The sequence below is a fragment of the Pygocentrus nattereri genome, chromosome 4 (genome assembly GCF_015220715.1).
Source record: "Pygocentrus nattereri isolate fPygNat1 chromosome 4, fPygNat1.pri, whole genome shotgun sequence".
Taxonomy (NCBI): Eukaryota; Metazoa; Chordata; class Actinopteri; order Characiformes; family Serrasalmidae; genus Pygocentrus; species Pygocentrus nattereri.
Window position 1 is genome coordinate 38,578,698 of NC_051214.1, and position 18,997 is coordinate 38,597,694.

The 18,997-nt window shown below is 38.1% G+C and overlaps 1 protein-coding gene across 3 annotated transcripts in view; it reads left to right on the forward strand.

Moving 5' to 3' along the window:
• Positions 1 to 18,997, forward strand: part of kif26aa (kinesin family member 26Aa) — a 119,020-nt gene that overhangs the window by 45,929 nt on the left and 54,094 nt on the right. For all 3 annotated transcript variants that reach the window (XM_037537957.1, XM_037537958.1, XM_037537959.1), the window contains exon 4: positions 6,784 to 6,947. In XM_037537957.1, coding sequence (XP_037393854.1) covers positions 6,784 to 6,947 — 164 coding nt within the window. The remainder of the gene's footprint in view (positions 1 to 6,783; positions 6,948 to 18,997) is intronic.

Genomic DNA, 18,997 nt, shown 5'->3' on the forward strand with positions numbered 1-18,997 from the left:
GCGTTGTGCTGCCTGGCTCTGCTCAGACCCTGTGAAGGACGCTAGGGTCCTCCTGCGCTGCACTCAGAAAAAGCTGATTCTGACAGTCGGACTATTTTGGCCCGGAGCAACATCGGCTCTTTCTGCTGTAATAAAACTAGATGATAATAATATACTCATAATAATAAACGTGCTAAAAAGGAAAATGTGAATATGAATAACATTTTAAAGTTTAATGAATCTGCATATAATGTAAAGGTACCCATATTACCAATTAAAAGTTTTTGCTAGTACTATACATTTGAGCCAAGAAGCAGTTAGGAAGTTTTAGTATCTGCCATATTGAAACACCACCATATTACTACAGTCTTAGAAAACTTTATTAAACAGCTCTCTTAGAACTTCAATCAAAACAAGGACATTCATTTTTTTCTAGCTCTGTAGCTCTCGGCGGTATATCTCAGGAGTCTGGACATGGATTTCTGGAGAGCTGCTCTGTAAAGCCTTCTGCTGTAGTACTGTAAACTAAAACTGAATTGAATCAAAGAATTTGTTCAGTTGTCCTCCAGTGGATTAAAGACACATACTGTAGATACAGAAAGAGCTGCACAGTTAGAATCAGCTTAGAACAGAAAACATTTACAATTTTTGCAGACCGTAGTTGTAATTTCATGATGTAAATGTGAGCCAGCTAAGTTCTCAGGTGCTAGATTAGAATTTTTGTTGCTATACCTATGAACACCTGTCGAAAAAAAAAGTAAACTCTTGCCAATTGGCCGTGGCCCACTCCAGTATCAAAAGATCCATAAACTAGTGCAAGAATGTAGATCTTAAGTGCATGCCCAGCTCTGCATGAAATTTCAGTATTGCTTTTTTTTTACTACTTTCAAAGAAGCCATGATTATTTTCTTTTAATGGGGTTTCAAGTTATGTATGGAATCATCTCCGAGTAGAAACTTTGAAGAAGAACTTTCCTTTTACATATACTAAGGTGTACACTCATCAAAGAGGTTTTTTTTTTTTCCAAATGATTGTTAAAAGCACATGTTTTTTCAGTTTTTGAAGTACCTGTTGCCCTTTACATTGCATGGAAATTTCATGATAAATGTACCAAAAGAAACAGTCAGAAATGACTTGGAAGAAAGTCTGGTTATATTGACTTACATTTAAAGTAAAATATGTTTTTTTTTTTCCATTTTGGAGATACAAGGTTTGGTTTCTGACAACAGTGATATATTACTTTTGGCTCTACTATCCAGACGTTACTAGAACTAGTCATTATTTCATTACTCTGTGTGCACTATGGCTTCTGTTGCAGAAATATCACAGCCTTTGATGCATGTAGTGTGCTTAGCGTGTAGCTAAGAGGGTACAAAGAGTGTTCAAAATCATTCTGTTACCAATCAACCAAGGTACTTCCAGGGACGTAAACAAGAATTTTACAAAATCACATGATTTCTAAATGCATTCAGCTGAGCTGACTAGCGAATAATCAAATTGTTGATATGTGGTGCAGTAACATCACATCCATAGTCATACTCTGAGAATATGAACTTAAACACAGACTGAGTGGGAGATGTAACAGGAGTAAAAAAACACAATGTATTCTAAACACTTGGTTACATTTTCTTACATTTTCTTGTGTTTTATCTTTGACACTGAGGTCCACTTATTATGGTTTTGAGGTTGCTTATACTGAAAATATTCACAATTCTTTTTTACATGATCACATTAAATCTCTATATATCCCATAGAGTTAAACAGGCTGTTGTTCCTGTGCCTGTAAGACTGATGTATGTTAATGAACTCGATCCTGATTTGCTGTTTTGTATTGTATCTCATTCAAAAAGCAGACTTGGCTGAAACACTTCTTATATCTTGAGTGTGAATGGGCGTGGCTAAACTGCTGTAGGCTAGAGTGGATAAATGTAAATGCACCCCAATATGTCCAGCAGTAGGTGAGGGAAGTGTATCAGCAGGAATGAAAATGCTGCATCAACTGACTAAAAATTATTAATACAACCATAAATAAAAATGTAACTCCTCCCTGAAACATGCATAAATAGGTATTTGCTAAATTCAAATTATATTAAAATTCAGATCTTTTATTTTTACTAATTATATCTAGCAGTTGCACTTAAAGAATCTTGAAATCATCTTGCATCCCTGGATTCAGGTTACCAGCAAGATCTACTGGAGCACAGCTATGGCTAAATGACACTGTTTTCTTGTGTGTGTTTAGGAGTAGTGACAGCAAGAAAATGACAGAGTGCAAAAGTGAGTGAGAGTGAGTGAAACAATGTGAGAAAGTGAGATTGATCATCAGTGTGTGTATATGAGACAGAGTGTGTGATGGGTTTATTTATTTGAGCTGGTGATTCACTCAGAGAAACTCGTGGAAGTGCCTTTGCTGGAAGTTGAATGAGAAATCGTAGGGCTTATGAATTTGACAGTGGCGTGATTTTACGTACCCTAATTTACCATAATGAATATGCGGTCTTACTGACGTTAATTGAAATTAATATCCACCCTGCTGGGCCTTTCCTTTATCGATCCACAGTGGTGGTCTCTCCACTCTCATGCACATGCTTTCAGAAGCATTTTAACACAAGTTCAACTTAATTAGGAGGAAAAAAAGCAAGCCTTCCATTCTGAACTGAAAACGTCCATCCCAGTGTCCCTGCTGAGCCCTAATGGTGGACTCTGACATCAGGATGTAATTACTGTGAGTGTGATGGGACGTGGATTAGCGCGTACAGCTGTGCTGGGTGTTAGAGATGCTGCTCTCTTGAGCCAGCGGCCCTATTTCTACCACCGGGTATGTGAGCGAGTTTCTTCTGTGCTCATTATCTCTCTGTCAGACTGTCAGCAGATCACAGCTCGTCCAATTTTCTGATTCCCACGGCCCACTTGTTCCTGCACATTTTGTACCGTTTCCCTGCCACAGAAATGCAGCGACCATGCTTTGTTTTGTGTGTGTTCCATGTCTTGTTGCATGCTCACTATATCTAGGGCACACCATTCTGACTCTAACATGCATAATTTTAGCGCAGGGAGGGTGTGCACTGACAGTTCAGAGGCTATAAGTAGCAGAGCCTTGAATCATAATCGTCTGCAGAGCAAAATGTCATAATTAGAGAGGTCATCTCTTTAAAAGCAAAGGCTGCTGACAGGTTTTATTGAGCTTTAGATGTAATCACAGAATGAGAAATTAGTACATTTTCTTCTGCCAGCATGTTAGTTGAAAGTGAAAGAAAACTCTGACACACTTACCTGCCAACTGCCATGCACAAGTATCCTGAAGGCTGAAGTTCAGCTTCTGAATATATCTTCCAAGATGTCACTGCACCTTCAGAGGCTGACAAATAATTAATGGTTAGAGGCTGAGAGTAAAATTACACAATTGCATAATTTATTACATAATCAATTCAATTGACATTCTGTATCAATGTGTTTGAATCTGATCTTCCAAGTTTGTTTTGATGTAAAAAGAAAAAGATGACAAAAATAAATAGTATGTTTGCACAACAAAAGTTCTTTAGCAAATTCAATTAGTCATAAAATGTCCCAAGTCCTGCTTATCAACTAGGCCTGGGTGATATAAAAAATTATTATCATGATATTTTGTAGTTAAAAATAACAATTATCGATAATATCCCTCCCCCCAAGAAATGTAATAATTACACACGCAGTGTTTCTGATAGCGCTCACTGTAAGTGATTTCCAAAGCCATGTACATGCTCTTTCCACATTAAAACAAGATGTTTTCTGTTATTTCACCCGTGTTTTTGTAATTCAGCTAACCACCTGGACACTTAATCTGTACAGACAATACTGCACAACATCCATAAATGTGAAAGTTTCAGAGAAACTTTTTCTTCAGGTTAGAGTTAACTTAGCTGCTCTGAGCTAACTTTCAGTCATTTTAGCTCATTTTTCCTGCAGTGAGTCATTTTGAAAAGAGCAGCAGTTCTAAAGCACTTAATTTTTGATTCACATAAAGTAATTAAAAGTGATTATGGGGAAACTGCAGAAATCTGGCCATGAGCGCACACTTCCTTAATGTGAACCTCAGTTTTCCAATGTGTTTTTCAAGCTGTTTAGTGGTAAATTAGTCCTCTCTAATTCTCTCTCTGTTCTTTTTTCCAAAATTGATTATTGCCTTTTACACATCACCATTGGGTTACTTGTCCATCATCAATGATATCCAATTACATCGCCCTATCACCCAGGTCTATTATGAACACAAATGTAGACTTGAATGAAAGCTTAGATTTAAGCATGATGATATTTACTAATAAGTTAAATTATGTCACAATTAGGGTTGAAAAAAAAGGTTTTTATTAATCTGGTTAAATGCTTGAGCAATATCAACACCCCATCAAACATGCCACACACAAACATGCCTGTGTGTGCTGAGGTTGCCAGCTATTCATCACTAAATACATTTGCAAGATGTTTCATTTTCATTTTCAAGCCTTTTGCAGCCTCAGTATGTTTAGTATGTAGACCAAGCAAAAATGAATCCCACAACCTCCTAATTTCCAACCACAGTGCACTTGCAAACTAGCAGGTTTTGTTTGGAAAAATGCAAATCTGGCAACCCTTCATGGCTGGGAAAGAACTCATTAGGCATAAGCATGTGGAAAACTGCACTGTGTTTACATGTTTAAAATCCCTACTGTTAGTGCAGTTTCACTACAGCAGACTATTCTGTATGTGGGTTTCCTCAAGCTTTGCACTAGGATTGAGAAAGAGTCACTAACCCCCCAAACCCCTTCTTTAGTTTTGGGCGGGTCAGCGACCCAATGACACCCCCATCCCCCATAGTTGCCACCTATGATTATGATACATATCATGTATCATGATGTTATATTTCTGCCATATTCATCTCAAGCATCCCCACTTAGAATAAGCACTTTGAACAGAAATTTTCCACTTGTTTCAACGAGCTACAAGTGGGAAATAAGTCTTAACTACACCATGCTTTTGTTATTGTCACTGAAGAGGTAACACAGTGGGAGGTACATATTTTGGTACATTGTTTCTAAAAATGCTACATTTTGAGCAAACAATATGGCAAACTATTGAATTGAATAATCTAGTTAAATAGTCAAATTCAACATTTATAAGTCTATTTAAGATGAGTGTGGTCTGTGCTGGACTGGAAGTTGATTTTGTTAGTAAATTTTCAAATATATAAAGTATAAATATTTGGCATTCTTCTTTGCTTTGTGACTGTTGGTATAATGTTTTTTTTTTTGTTTTTTGTTTTTTTTTTACAGCAGTTCAGTTATTCTAAAGCATAATGCTGGAACAGCCAGTTGATAATATCCTGAAAATCTCACCACGTGTTCATATTTTGCACTCAGCTATGTTTTGTAATGGGTGCTGTTACTGTGATTTAAGGAATTTGTGTGTATAATCCTGTTAGCCAAGAGGGTGTAGAGTAATAAACCCAGAGACATGAACTCATTCAGACAGTCATCATGACTGCTGACTCATATATGGACCCATTAGCATAGATACATGTATAATTGAAAACCTCAGGATTAGGCAGTGATAACCTTTGTGATACACTCTTCTCTTCTTATCTTGCTCACTAATACAGCAGCATATAGAACTGGAGTTTTTTGTTTTGTTACATTCTAATTTTCAGTAATCAGATTAACCTTAGGCAGTCCAATACAGGGGTTTATTAGCATCTTACTGGCAAAAGACAAAGGTACATGCAGTTACATACAATACTGTATGCCCTCTCACATACTGGTTGTGAGGGAAGATAATACAACCTTGCTACAGATGGTGAGATGGGCCCAGCGAGTCTGCACAGATCATTGCCTTTTCTGTTCCTGCCAGTTAGCAGGTATCCCCCAAGGATCTATAGTGGGAACGAGCCTTTTTCTCCAACAGCTGGACCTGATCATCCTGCATTGCCATCTTCTGCTCTCTGCTTTCGGGCATCTGCTCCTTGCTCTCGGCTGTGCTGCACTTGATTTCAGTCTAGCTTTTATTGAAACTCTTTTGTAGCACTGTCTGAACTTTCCACTCAGTGTTATGCTGAAAACGTTTTAAAGCAAGATTGCACAACTCCGGTCTGGAGAGCCAAACAAAACACAGTTTGGTGATTTTCCTGTTCATGCACAACTGAATCAACATATAAAAATAATCGCTAGCTTCAGTGATTGTGTTTGGATAGGAAAACTACCAAATTGTGATGGACACTGGCCCTCCAGGACTGGAGTTGTGCACCTTTGTCTTAAAGCAGTGGTTCAGCCAAAGGTTAGACATTTCAGTTTACCTCAGATGTGGTCAAGACAATCATTGGTGGCCAGAGTTTGCTTTTTTATATAGCACGGGTGTTACATTGGTCATTATAGTGGCTAACACATTCCTAAGATGTAGAAATTGTGACTTAATTTAACATTATAGAGAAATGTAACATTTATAGGGTTACAAATACAGTAAAATTTAGCACAAGAGTCCAGCGTCACCTATACATGTTCTTCAATACAAACAATAAATACATAATCAAATATCAGTTGTAAACATTGGTAAAATTGAATTCTCTGTCCGATGCTGATATATATTTAAGCAAATGTCTGCCAACACTGATAGGAATCACATACGAATGTTTTGCATAATATTTTTCTCAAGATCACTTCACAACGCCTTGTAAACAAATGAAATGGTAGACCATGTGATTCATGAAATACAAATTCAATACATACAAAAACTAACAAAAGATGATGCATAACAGCAAAAGAGTCTATACATTTCCTATTTTCTGCTTCTTCCCTACAGAATCAGGCTCTAAACAAGGAGAATTTACAATCAGAAGCTTCCAGGTCTGCCCCGGCCAGCACTGTTCCTTCCGTCTGTCCAACAGGGTATAGGCATGCCAACCAAGGCCACTCAGTATCCCCACCTGCATCTCAAGGCAGCTCAGCAGCCTCCTTCTTCCTCAGGTAAGCCCAACACTGCTTTTGCTTCATCTCCGGGGTGTAGCCGCATGTGTTTGGAGTGCACATGTCCAGGAGGCAGGCATTGATTCAGCCTGGGCTGTGCTGCATGGCTCCTGACGCCGTGTCACAGTTCCTTAATCTCTCCCCAAGCTACTCTCTCCCAACAAACCTGGTGTGGCATTCTCGCTAGCTTCTGGCAATCCTGTCAGCACGTAGAGTTCTCACTGCCCATTGAGTTTGCAGAGGCGTGTAAAGCAGCACAGCGTAATGTGGTGAAATGTCATCGATCAGTGCCTGAACTTAACCGTCTTACAGTGTGCAACATCCAAATGGGTGAGGACTGAGCTCAGCTGGGCCGCTGTGGATGCAGCAAATGGCTGCCCTCCAGGAAAACACTTTAAAGTAATACATCAAATAGTGATATTACAAAGGCAAGATACCAGACGGCTATATTTTATATTCTCGAAATGAGGATTTGCTCTGATGTTTAAAGAAATTGTTAATCCTTTTGCATTTAGGAACAATTAAGTATGAAGCAAAGGCACTGAATAATCATGTGTCTCTTTGATTTTTGTAGGTTAATAATCAGTATAATATGTGTTTGACATGGCTGTGCAACCAGGTTAATAAGAGAAATGAGAAAATTCTGGTGTCAGTATTTTATAGCACAGTATCATCAGACATAATCATCACATAGCTTATTTTACTGCAGGGTGCTAAAAGGCTTTGAATGTTTCACTTCCTTTTTAAAAGCCTCCCTCTGGTCCATCAAGTGTTCTATGATGGGTGTGTCCACTGTACACTGAATTCAATAATATGATTATAAGATCAGATTGTGCAGCTTCTGAGTGATAAATATCCTGAACAACACTGAGTCTGTTTACTCAGCCTTTTACACTAGTCTCAGGTGCAATTTGGAGGAATTCTGCTCATTTGTCATGTTTAAAAGTGAAAAAAAAAGTGCACTTCTGTCTCTCATGCATATTGTCATTGTCCAAAAAAAATAAAAAATAAAAAATCAAAGCAGTAACTTTACAGGAGAAGGCAAAAACTTTCTTTATTTTTATTGAGTTAATGTAAAGAGATTTTTTTTCCAGTTAATTTTGGCCCATTCATCTTTTTCACATAATTTAAAGGGCAGCTGCTGAGTTCAGATGATGTAGAAAAATAAAAATAGAAAGCATTGCGTTTTTTTATGGAGCCCCACTGGTGACACTGTGTATAAATAAAAACATTGTGTTTGTCAGGACAAACAACTTAGCAAGGGGTGGAAACAAGATCTTGATGCATGGCCATGACTTAGTTAGGCATGGTCTCATCCCCACGTCTTACTAAGTGGAAGTCAGGACTTAATTATCTCATTTCCACGCCTTATTAAGTCGAGGCCACACATTAGGATCTCGTTCCCATGCGTTAATACATTATTTTTATTTATATGAGTTGGCTTCCTAGTTTTTATGTATTTGTGGGAGGATCTAATGAAAGACTAGGTGGCAGATTTTGGAAATGTGGCTGATGACAATATGTTTGGACACTTTCTTTAACAACAGCAGCAGAAATAGCAGCTACATGAAGGCATCAGAATCAAACACGTGCTAAATTTATGAAAATAAAGCTATTTGAATTCTCAAGATCAGATATACATGTGTGTGAAGATGCAGAGCAAAATGTACACAGTTTGGCAGCCCTGTGTGCATTTTCCATTCCTGTGCAGCACATATTGTAATTGTAATATATCACATAATAATTACAGTATTCTGGAGCTTGACCCATCATCACCTTTTTATTAAGTCATTTTTAAGTGTATTTATGGCTTGGCCTTTTGCAACTGTTAAATGAGAATATAATTGTAATTATTTGAGCTTTTTGCAATTATTTAAGCTGACAGCAGCTCCCCAGTTATTAGCTTCCCCAGTTGTTAGCTTTCAAGATCACATGCTTACATCACAACATACAAAATCTAAAAGAAAGCAGAAGATTTTTTGAGACACTTCATGGGTCTTATGAAAACAACAAAAGTTGTAACTCTAATTGGTGCTATAACACCTTCAGAAGGTAGCGGTGAGTAATGTTTGTTTAAGATTGGGCTGTTTCTGTTATCAGGTATGATAGCTAATCTGCCAGTTTTTACACTTTACACTTACGCTGCAGACAATGGACAAATCACAATTATTTATATGCCCATTCATTTTTAGCTTAATTTTCAGGTCATTATCATTATTTACTAAAATATCAGCCATCCTTTCGACCAGATTCACTCTGAATCTCCCGATCCAGTTCTTACCCTAGAAAGGTGGAGCAGTTTTACAAGCAGGGCTTTTTAGTCATAAACCAGTATAAAAGATTGCGTGTCGTCATTTGTGACCAAATGAATGGTTAAAGGACTGACAATTGCTCATATAGACACAGACAGGAATTTGTGTGTTGAAGGATGAGGCTGTGTGTCTGTGAATAGAATTAGTTACTTAGAAGTGTTAGACACTAATTGCTGTGTGACCATGCATATAATTAGCTTATTGATGACAGGTGCCTTTCTGACCAGCATAAGGAGGTTCACCATCTTCATCACAGCCCACTGTAAATCACTGTGGCCATTAGATACACATAGAGAATGCCGTCATCTGTTAGCTGGACTGCAGATAGTGAATAAACGTGATGTCCATTCAGTCTCTATACAATTGGAATCAGTTAACTGCAGCAGTGTAATGAAACATAAATGTCTTAATACAGTATGTGTTGAGTATTTTTTGCTTCCTGATACGTACCGTTTCCATGACAGAAGTAGAAAAAGAAATGGTGAAAATACAATTTGGCACTTTAGTTGTTTGTTGTGTTACACAGAATTATATCTGTCAGTCTTATCAGTTTGACAGAATTCATGACTTTATAAGGTTTTCATGTTTTTATTCTTCAGTGTTCTCTCTCTACGATACCAGTACCCAGCATGCATCGCAGAAACACGTCACACAACCGTTAGGAATCCATTTGGTGTCAACCAATTCTGACTGTGAGCCCAGCCACTGATCTACAGGCTAATAAAAACAAACAAGCTCATATTAGTATAATATCAGTGTAACTTCTGAACAAAATCCTAAAGAAAACAGTGGTTCTGTCTTTATTAAGCACAAAATTGACACCAAAATCTTTACCCTTTCAGTGTGTGAAAAGAAGCTAACCTATGCTATCTAGATAGCAAACCTTTGTCTTTTGTCCACCTCATCTGATGAGTAATTCAGGGATTCTTAACCTAGAGGTCCCAGACATTCTTAACCCTTGGGCGTGCCGACATGGACTTTTACTCCACCGCCGTGAGGAAAACAGTGAGGCGGCAGTCCGTGGCTTTACACTTATGGCATTTGGTTGACGCTCTTATCCGGAGCGACTTACAATTTGATCATTTTACACTGGTAGGCGAAGGCAGTGTTAGGAATCTTGCCCAAGGACTCTTATTGGTATAGTGTAGGGTGCTTACCCAAGTGGGGGATTGAACCCTAGTCTACAGCGTAGAAGGCAGAGGTGTTACCCACTACACTACACCAACCAAGTTTTATGTTACTTATGAATTTCTACTGGATGAGCTTGTTACTGAGATTACGATTTAATTAAGAGACTATTTAAGTCCTAAACTTGAAGCATTTTTCACTGCAAGGCTAAAGACTTGTCGTTTGTATTGAAGTGATAGTTAAGGAATGCAGGCCATGAATATTCTTAGAGGTGGGGGGGATATAAAGGTGGGGTGTCTTGAAATATTTTAACCATAAAAAAAGAGGTGCACACCTTCTGCATTCATTAGCTATACATAAATATAATAATAATAATAATAATAATAATAATAATAATAAGAAGAAGAAGACAGTTCAGAACTGATGCCCAAAATTCACTTCTGAGTGGCTTCACCCCACCACCCAGATAAAGTGCCCTCCACAATTATTGGCACCCCTTGTTAAGATGTGTTCTTAGGCTTCTAATAATTATATATATATATATATATATATATATATATATATATATATATATATATATATATATATATATATATATATATATATACATACACACACACACACACACACACACACACACACACACACGTTATATTTAATAATATAAGACAACAATGCAAAAAAGAGAAAAATCCAACCTTTAATTCAAGAGCATTTATTCAGTGGGGAAAAATCCCACATTTAATAAATAATTATTTTACATGAAATCATCTGTGCCACAGTTATTGGTACCCCTGATGCTAATACTTTTGCCCATAAGACAGCACTTAGTCTTCTCCTATAACATTTCATAAGATGGCAGAATGCAGAGAGAGGGATCTTCGTCCATTCCTCTTTGCACAATCTCTCTAAATCGTCCAGAGTCCTGGCTTCTCTCCTATGCACTCTCATCTGCAGCTCATCCCACAGGTTTTCAATTGGGTTGAGGTGTCTGGGGACTGAGATGGCCATGGGAGGAGCTTGATTTTGTGTCTGGTGAACCATTTTTGTGTAGGATTCATTATCTTGCTGAAAGACCCAATGACAACCCATCTTCAGCTTTCAGGCAGAGGCCACCAGATTTTATTTTTAAATGTCCTGGTATTTCAAAGAGTTCATGATATCATGCACCCTAACAAGGTTCCCAGGGCCTTTGGAAGAGAAACAGGCCCACAGCATCACCAATGGTCCCCAAAACTTCACAGTGGGCATGATGTGCTTTTCCACATACTCATCTTGTGTTATGCCAGACCCACTTAGAGTGTTTGTTGCCAAAAAGCTCTATCTTGGTCTCATCTGACCAAAGCACACGGTCCCAGCTGAAGTCCCACTACCGCTTAGCGGATTCCAGACGTTTATGTTTATGCTTTAAGTGAGAAAAGGCTTTTTCCATGCTTGCCTCCCAAACAGCTTGTTGGCATGTAGATAGCGCCTGATGGTTGTTATGGAGACTTTGTGACCCCAAGATGCTACTCTTTGAAGCAATTCACTAACAGTGAGCTTTGGAGAACTTTTTACTTCTCTTACCATCCTCCTCACTGTGCGTGGTGGCAAGATAAAGCGTCCTCGTCCAGGCTTGTTTGCCACTGTTCCAGTTGTTTTAAACTTCTTGATTATTCCTCTGACTGTAGATATGGGCAGGTGTAGGCGAGTGGCTATTTTCTTGTAGCCATTGCCTGACTTATGAAGGTCGACACACAGCTGCTTTACTTGAATGGTGTGTTCTCTTGTTTTTCCTCATATTAAAGATTGGATAAGAGAAATAGGCCTCTGTGTCACATCATATTTATACCCCAGAGAAACAGGAAATGATGAATTACTAATTAAAGGTTCCTAGATACTCTGATCAACTTTATAAACTACAGTAGAATTGACAGAAGTGCTTCAATTACATTTATTTTCTAGGAAATATTAGGGGTGCCAATAATTGTGCAACAGATGATTTTTTTAGTCAGGGATTTTTTTTTTAATTCACTTGAGTTAACAGTTACGTTTTTCTACAAATTTCAGAGTGAGATTATGCTTCTGAAAAAAAAATGTAATTTATTTTAAGGCTTTTAACACATCTTAAGAAGAGGTGCCAATAATTGTGGAGGGTGCTGTACATCATCAGAGGGTTTTGCTAGTCGGAAAACTCACCTTGAGACTACTGTGGCTGTGCTGTAAGGTGTGAGTGAGAATGTGTACAACAGATGAAGCAGTGGTTACATTTTTCATTTTGGCTTTTGTGTGCAAAACATTCCAATAAATGTTGGTATTTGTTGTATCACTAATATCTTCTATAATGTAATTTAGATTTGCAGCCCCATATCGAAAAATATATGAATATTGATGTTTTGTAACTCTCACTATTAATTGGTATGTCTGTGTTGCTTTTAGAAAAGAAAAAAAAAAACACTTGGTTTGACTGACGGTGTAGGGCATGTCCTGTGGTCCACTCTCATTTGTCACTTCCTGAAATGGATATTGCTTTGTACATTTACTCATTCAGTAATCCTTTGAAGTAAAGCATGCACCATTATGCAAATGGAATGCAACCGAAAAATAAGCACAGCTTTAAACATTGTTCAACAGATTGCCTGTAGGCCAGTATACATATTCACACAGAGATGTTTCCAGACCACTCAGGCGGGGTGGGGAATGGGAGAAGCTTTATTGTCTGGTAATGCCTATGCCCTCACTTTGGCCTTGACTTTCAGCAGGCACACGTACACCTTGTCCAAGGTCTCCAAAAGCAAGTTGCCATGGTTGCACAGTTGCAAGTGAGAGGCAGAAATGAGAGAGAATTGGAGAAAGGTGGAGAGCAAGGGGGAACAACAGCATGTAATTTTGGACATGCAGCGTTGCTTTTTTTAAAAACATGCTCTCACTCTTCTCGCTCTTACTTAAAGCAGTAATTCGGCAAAAAAAAGGTAATTTACACAATTTCCCAACTACAATATACGCTATATGGACGAAAGTATTGGAGATTTTATGACATCCCATTCTAAATCCATAGGCATTAATATGGAGTTTGTCCTGACTTTGCAGCTCTGACAGTCTCCACTCTTCTGGGAAGCTTCCTACAAGATTTTGTGCCTGTGGGAATTTTTGCTCATTCATCCAGAAGAGTATTTGTGAGGTCAATCACTGATGTTAGATGAGAGAGCCTGGCTTGCAATCTTTGTACTAATTTGTCTCAAAGGTGTTTAATGGGGTTGAGGTCATAGCTTTGTACAAGCCAGTCAAGCTCTTCCAAACCAAACTCATGTAGCCACATGCTTTTATAAACCTTGCTCTGTGCACTGGGGCTCAGTCATGCTGGAACATAAAAGGGTTTTCCCAAACTGTTCCCACAAAGTTGGAAGCATACAATTGCCCAAAATGCCTTGCTATGCTGAAGCATTACGTTTTCTCTACGCTTGAACTAAGGGGCCTAGGCCAACCCTGAAAAACAACCCATAGCATTATCCCTCCTCCACCAAACTTTACAGTTGGCACAATGCAGTTAGGCAGGTAATGTTCTCTTGGCATTTGCTAAACCCAGACTCATCTAACAGATTGCTAGATAGAGAAGCGTGATTTGTCATTTCACAGAATATGTTTCCGCTGCTCCAGAATCCAGTGGTGGTTTTTAACTATGCAAGCTACTTGTGTACTACTGTGCAAAAGTCAGAGACCATCCTTCATTTAATTTGAAAAGTTAAGTACTTTTTTAGGAAAAGATATCAGACAACATAATTAACACAACATTATACAGAAGCCCCCACTGCTAAATTTAACATTACATTTCTTTAGTATTTACTGTGTCCACATGTTGCCTTTATTACAATGTCTTTTCTTTTTTACATGATTGCTTTCAGTTTTTAGAGATAGTGTCTTAGAAGTTGGTGCATTTTCTGCTCTTGCATTTATTTGACAGTACTGTAATAGACAGTATGCATAGATGACAGCATGTCAGAAACCACATGAGCGAGTCCATTTGAGATTTCTAAACAACTCAGTGCAGTTTGAGGTCAGTGTGTGGCAATGTAGGAGTTTGCATGCAGTTTGCACAGTGCTAATTAGTCGGATGTAAGCTTTCATTACTTGTTGCCTTGAAGCTCCAGTGCAAAACTGAAGAAGTAAACTTCAAACACTTAACATGTCTTTGCTGATTGCCTAGACTTAGGGTAAGGATAAATTATGGATTTTTTTCCCAACCTCTTACTTTTTTTGGCATTCATAAAGAGAGAGAAAGGGTCATGTCATGTTATATCAGTGGCACCAAAATCGAGCCATGCTGCTCACCATTGCTGTTTGTTTAAGCGTCATGTCTCCTGTGCCTAATACCCTCTCACTGGGCTGGCAGAGGCTGTCAGACTGAATCATAGTGCCATCAACATGCACACTGCCTCCTCAAGTGGCGTGCCGTGGCTTTAGTGACCTTTGATCTTAGTAGTTGACCAAACGGTGTTTGAGAGTAGACGGGCTGTTGTGACAGTTTCCTTTTCACTCTGTTAAGATTTGACAGTCTAGTAAACAAGCCTGAGGGAGTGAGAAAGCACACACAAGGTAAACACACACAAACAATGACACATATACTGTGACCTCTTTCTTTAAATGCTTGTTTATTTTTTTTATTTGACTTAGCTCATTATCTGCTAGTGATCATGTTGTGTTTTCCTATTTGTGTCCTTAATTTCTTTAGCCCTTGAGTTCTTCTTGATCATCTTAGGGTCAGACACTGATTTTATGTTGTGTATTATGTTGTAGACTGATTTATAGTTTTGATTTATAGTTAAATCAAACATGCAATGTTAATTAGTATTATTTTGATAGCAGATGTAGGTAAACCAATGTTTTAGTTGGGACAGAATTGTTTGAATATAAAAATTCTTTTATGTCCAATATACTGTGCAAAATTCTGAGACAATGCTTGTGTTTTCTGGATTACCACAGAGACATCAAGCGCATATTCAGTCATATTTCATTGGTTACATTTTTCAGTATTTAGTGTGTTCACTTTTTACCTTTATTACAGTCTCCATTCTTTTGGCTACTTCCTGCAGGGATCTTTTTCCACACCTCCTTATAGATCTAAGCAATCCCAAAAAGACATTCAGTGATGTTGAGGTCTGGACTCTGGGGAAGACAGTCCATTGTTCTGAGAACACTAGTAATTTCTTTGTTTGATCTGCAAATTCTCTTCTTTTTTGTCTATTTCCTTTTTCAGTGAGGGCTTCTTGATACCTACACATCCTTTCAGACTCATAGTGTTGACTTTTCTTCTAACAGTGGAAGGATGGGCAGAAACACCAGTGGATTTTTTTCCTTTTCTTTCTCATCTTTCAATATTTTTATCAATCTCATATCTTAACCTCTCAGAAATATCTGAAAAATGTGTGGCTCATAATGGTGGTTTTGACTAGAAATTAAAGTCTCTCACTTTTGCATAGTAGTATATTGCCTAAAAGGAATGCTTGATCAATATAATCATTGAAGTGCAAAATCTCAGTCATAAAGACTTGCAGTGCATCCAGCCAGTGTATCACACCATATAATCAGATGTTCAGCATGGGAAGAAGCCCAATTTCTGCTTTATTACCAATCTAAATCAGCTTCTTATGACCAGGGGATATCTACAGAGGACCCTCATGACACTGGGGGTCAAGACTCTACTCTCTACTCTACAGCAGTGTGATATGTAGCTTGCACACATATATATGCTTCATATATGGCATTTATATGTTAGAAACAACATATAACATACCTTACATTACATTACAAGGAAGGTCATTGCCCTGGTGTGGCACAAAATTCTGCAGGAGTGTGCAAAAATGAAGTGCTGGGAGCAAGTGGATTTTTACGATGGAGGGTCGGCCATAATCTCACCTTCAAAGATTTACAGATAAAAGGAGAGTGGCTTCTCTCTGTCTGGAGATACGGCTGACTGTGGAGGCTTTGATGTTATTCCCCGGCTGAAGAGCCTCTCATGCGCTTGGTAGTTTCTCTGTAGGTTTTTTTTTCACTCCACATGTTCAATGCTGTTATCTGTATGTACAGGAATGATTGTGGTGTTTGAGTAGTTTTACTTCTCCATGAGATGCAATGAATTATTCATAGAGATGCACAGTTGCTCTACCTCTTGTTTTACAGCAAAATTACATGTAATCAGAGTAGATGTCTGCAATAATATAGATGATAATATAGATGTATAGAGCTCTAATGTAATGGGTGTCACTGAATGTCTGGTGCAGTTATATGCTTTTAGCAAGTGCTTGTGGGCTTTGCAACATAGTCCAACACAAGTTTGCTGGCAACAGATTCCTGCAGAATAAAGCAATTAAATCAGCAATGTATACTCTTGCTAAATGAATTTATTAATAGAATATATTGTTATTTGTACCTGTGCACAAAAGGCACTGGACTGCAAGTAGTTTAAAATATACAAATCTGAGATTTGTGCATTATGGAGGTGTAGGGTTCACCTCTAATGAAGGCTGAACTGCATTCCCTGTGTTGCTCTGACCTTTCTGAAGTGATAGCTTTGACTTTTTGCTGACACTCAGCTGGCACTTCAACTTCTGCTTTCATTTAATGTTCACTATTTCTCCTCTGTTGTGCAGAAAATAGCTTTAGGAATTCTAATTGGAGCTGTATGTTGCTTTATGCAACCTATTACCTGTGCTAGATGGCCCAGCTAAAGAGTTGTACCTGCTGAATTACTCTTGGACGCATAATTTTCCTGAATTACCATAGATGGACACTACAGAATGCAATCATCTTACAATATGTAGGAATTCAGCCATTTAACAGTTTTCATAACCATGAACTGAGTGTTTTCAACTGTTTTTAGAAACCAAAAGTATAGTGATAAAGCATCAATTGCTCTAGTTCTGTGTTTTTGAAGTATTTTCAGAAATCTGTTTTCTTTGACATTACCATTTAACCATTATACTAACATGTAATACATCATTGTTCATTCCATATACAGATGGCTGACAAATCAAAGGGAAAACCAAGATAAAGTGTTCTAGTATAGTACCTTCATGAGCACATAAAACAGCTTTAGTGCACTTTGGCAAATATTCTGTGGAACTGTACTGGAGTAAACCCCTCGTGTCCTGTGGAAGGGGTAGCCGTCATTTTCAGGATGCATCAGGATAGAGATGTTTCTTCACTGGACAAAGGTGATCAGTCAGTTTATTTGCAGTGACTGTTGCCTCTAAGGGAATAGGTGGACCCACGCCATGGCAGCAAAATGCTCCCTCAGCACAGCAGGGCCTCTAGACCCCATCACTGTAACGGTCCATCATTCATTTGTAACTTTCTCTTAGTTTATGCCGCTCATGTGATACTTAAACACATATTTGAATCATGGACCTTTTTCAGTGTAGAATTGGTAGAGTCTAAATTACTTTTTTCTCTTGGCCTAGCTGCATTGTTTTAAGCCACATGTTGACCTGTTATGGTCAAATAAACATTAGAAATGCTTACTAGAACATGTGATGGCTCTCATTTCACCTCTTTAAATAAAACCTCTTTTTCCTTTATATATATATATATATAATATATATATATATATATAGGAATTTTATTTAAAGAGGTGAAATGAGAGCCATCATTGTGTTATTTTTAGCATGTGGTAGTGCAACCTGTACACCTCTCTAGGGAGCACAGCTCTGGCTCTGGCACCACACTGTCTGCTCTGTTGCCACTGGGATTAAGCAATGGTGTAATGATGTCCAATATGAACATTTGATGTCCTTATGATTCTGTAAGGTTCATTCTAATGCAATCCTTTGTATACCCTTCTGTATTTTCCTATACTCTAGTATTTAATCCCTGAGACGCTTGTTTTAACAAACATTAGGTTGACAAAACCATCTAATAGCACTTCAAAAATTATAGCAGTTGCAGAACACTTCTGATTTTTGATTAACTTAATTAAGTTTATATAGTAATTTTAGGGAGTTTTTATGGTTTTGCTATGAAGTTGCTATGTTATACCAACTAATTATTAGGGTGTTGCTTGGTGGTTGTTTGGTGCTTGCTAAATTGTTGCTGTGCCATCCATATGCTATCTCAGGTAGTTTCTAAGGTGTTGCTAGGCCATTGCTATGCTATCCCAGGTGGTTGCTAAGGAGTTGCTACATCATTCCTATGCAATTTTAGCTTCATATAGCTAGGAAATAGTCATTTGGGACTTGGCCATGTCCATACTCCATAACTGATTTGGCTGTAGAGGCTAGAAGTTCTAAATGTTCACAGCTAGCACACTATTTAGGGAGAAGGCAGCGATTTGGGATTCAGCTTGGGTTTGATGCGACTTCTGACTGAATCACAAACATTTGAAGCATGTAATCCATTCAAGTGCCTTCTTTTATACTTTTATACTGCCGTTTTACAGTTAATCATACCGTAAGTACTTTTATTCAAGCCAGTGATATTAGTGATGGAGTGGTTTAGGCTGTTGCCTACCTCTTAGCCTGTTAACTAGCTGACCAGCCTAGGTCTTGTCAAGAACATAATTTGCCAGTCCCTCAGTTTAAACAAAAACAGGTTCTTACTTCATCAGTAGACTCAGTGGTCCATGCAAGCAGTATGACA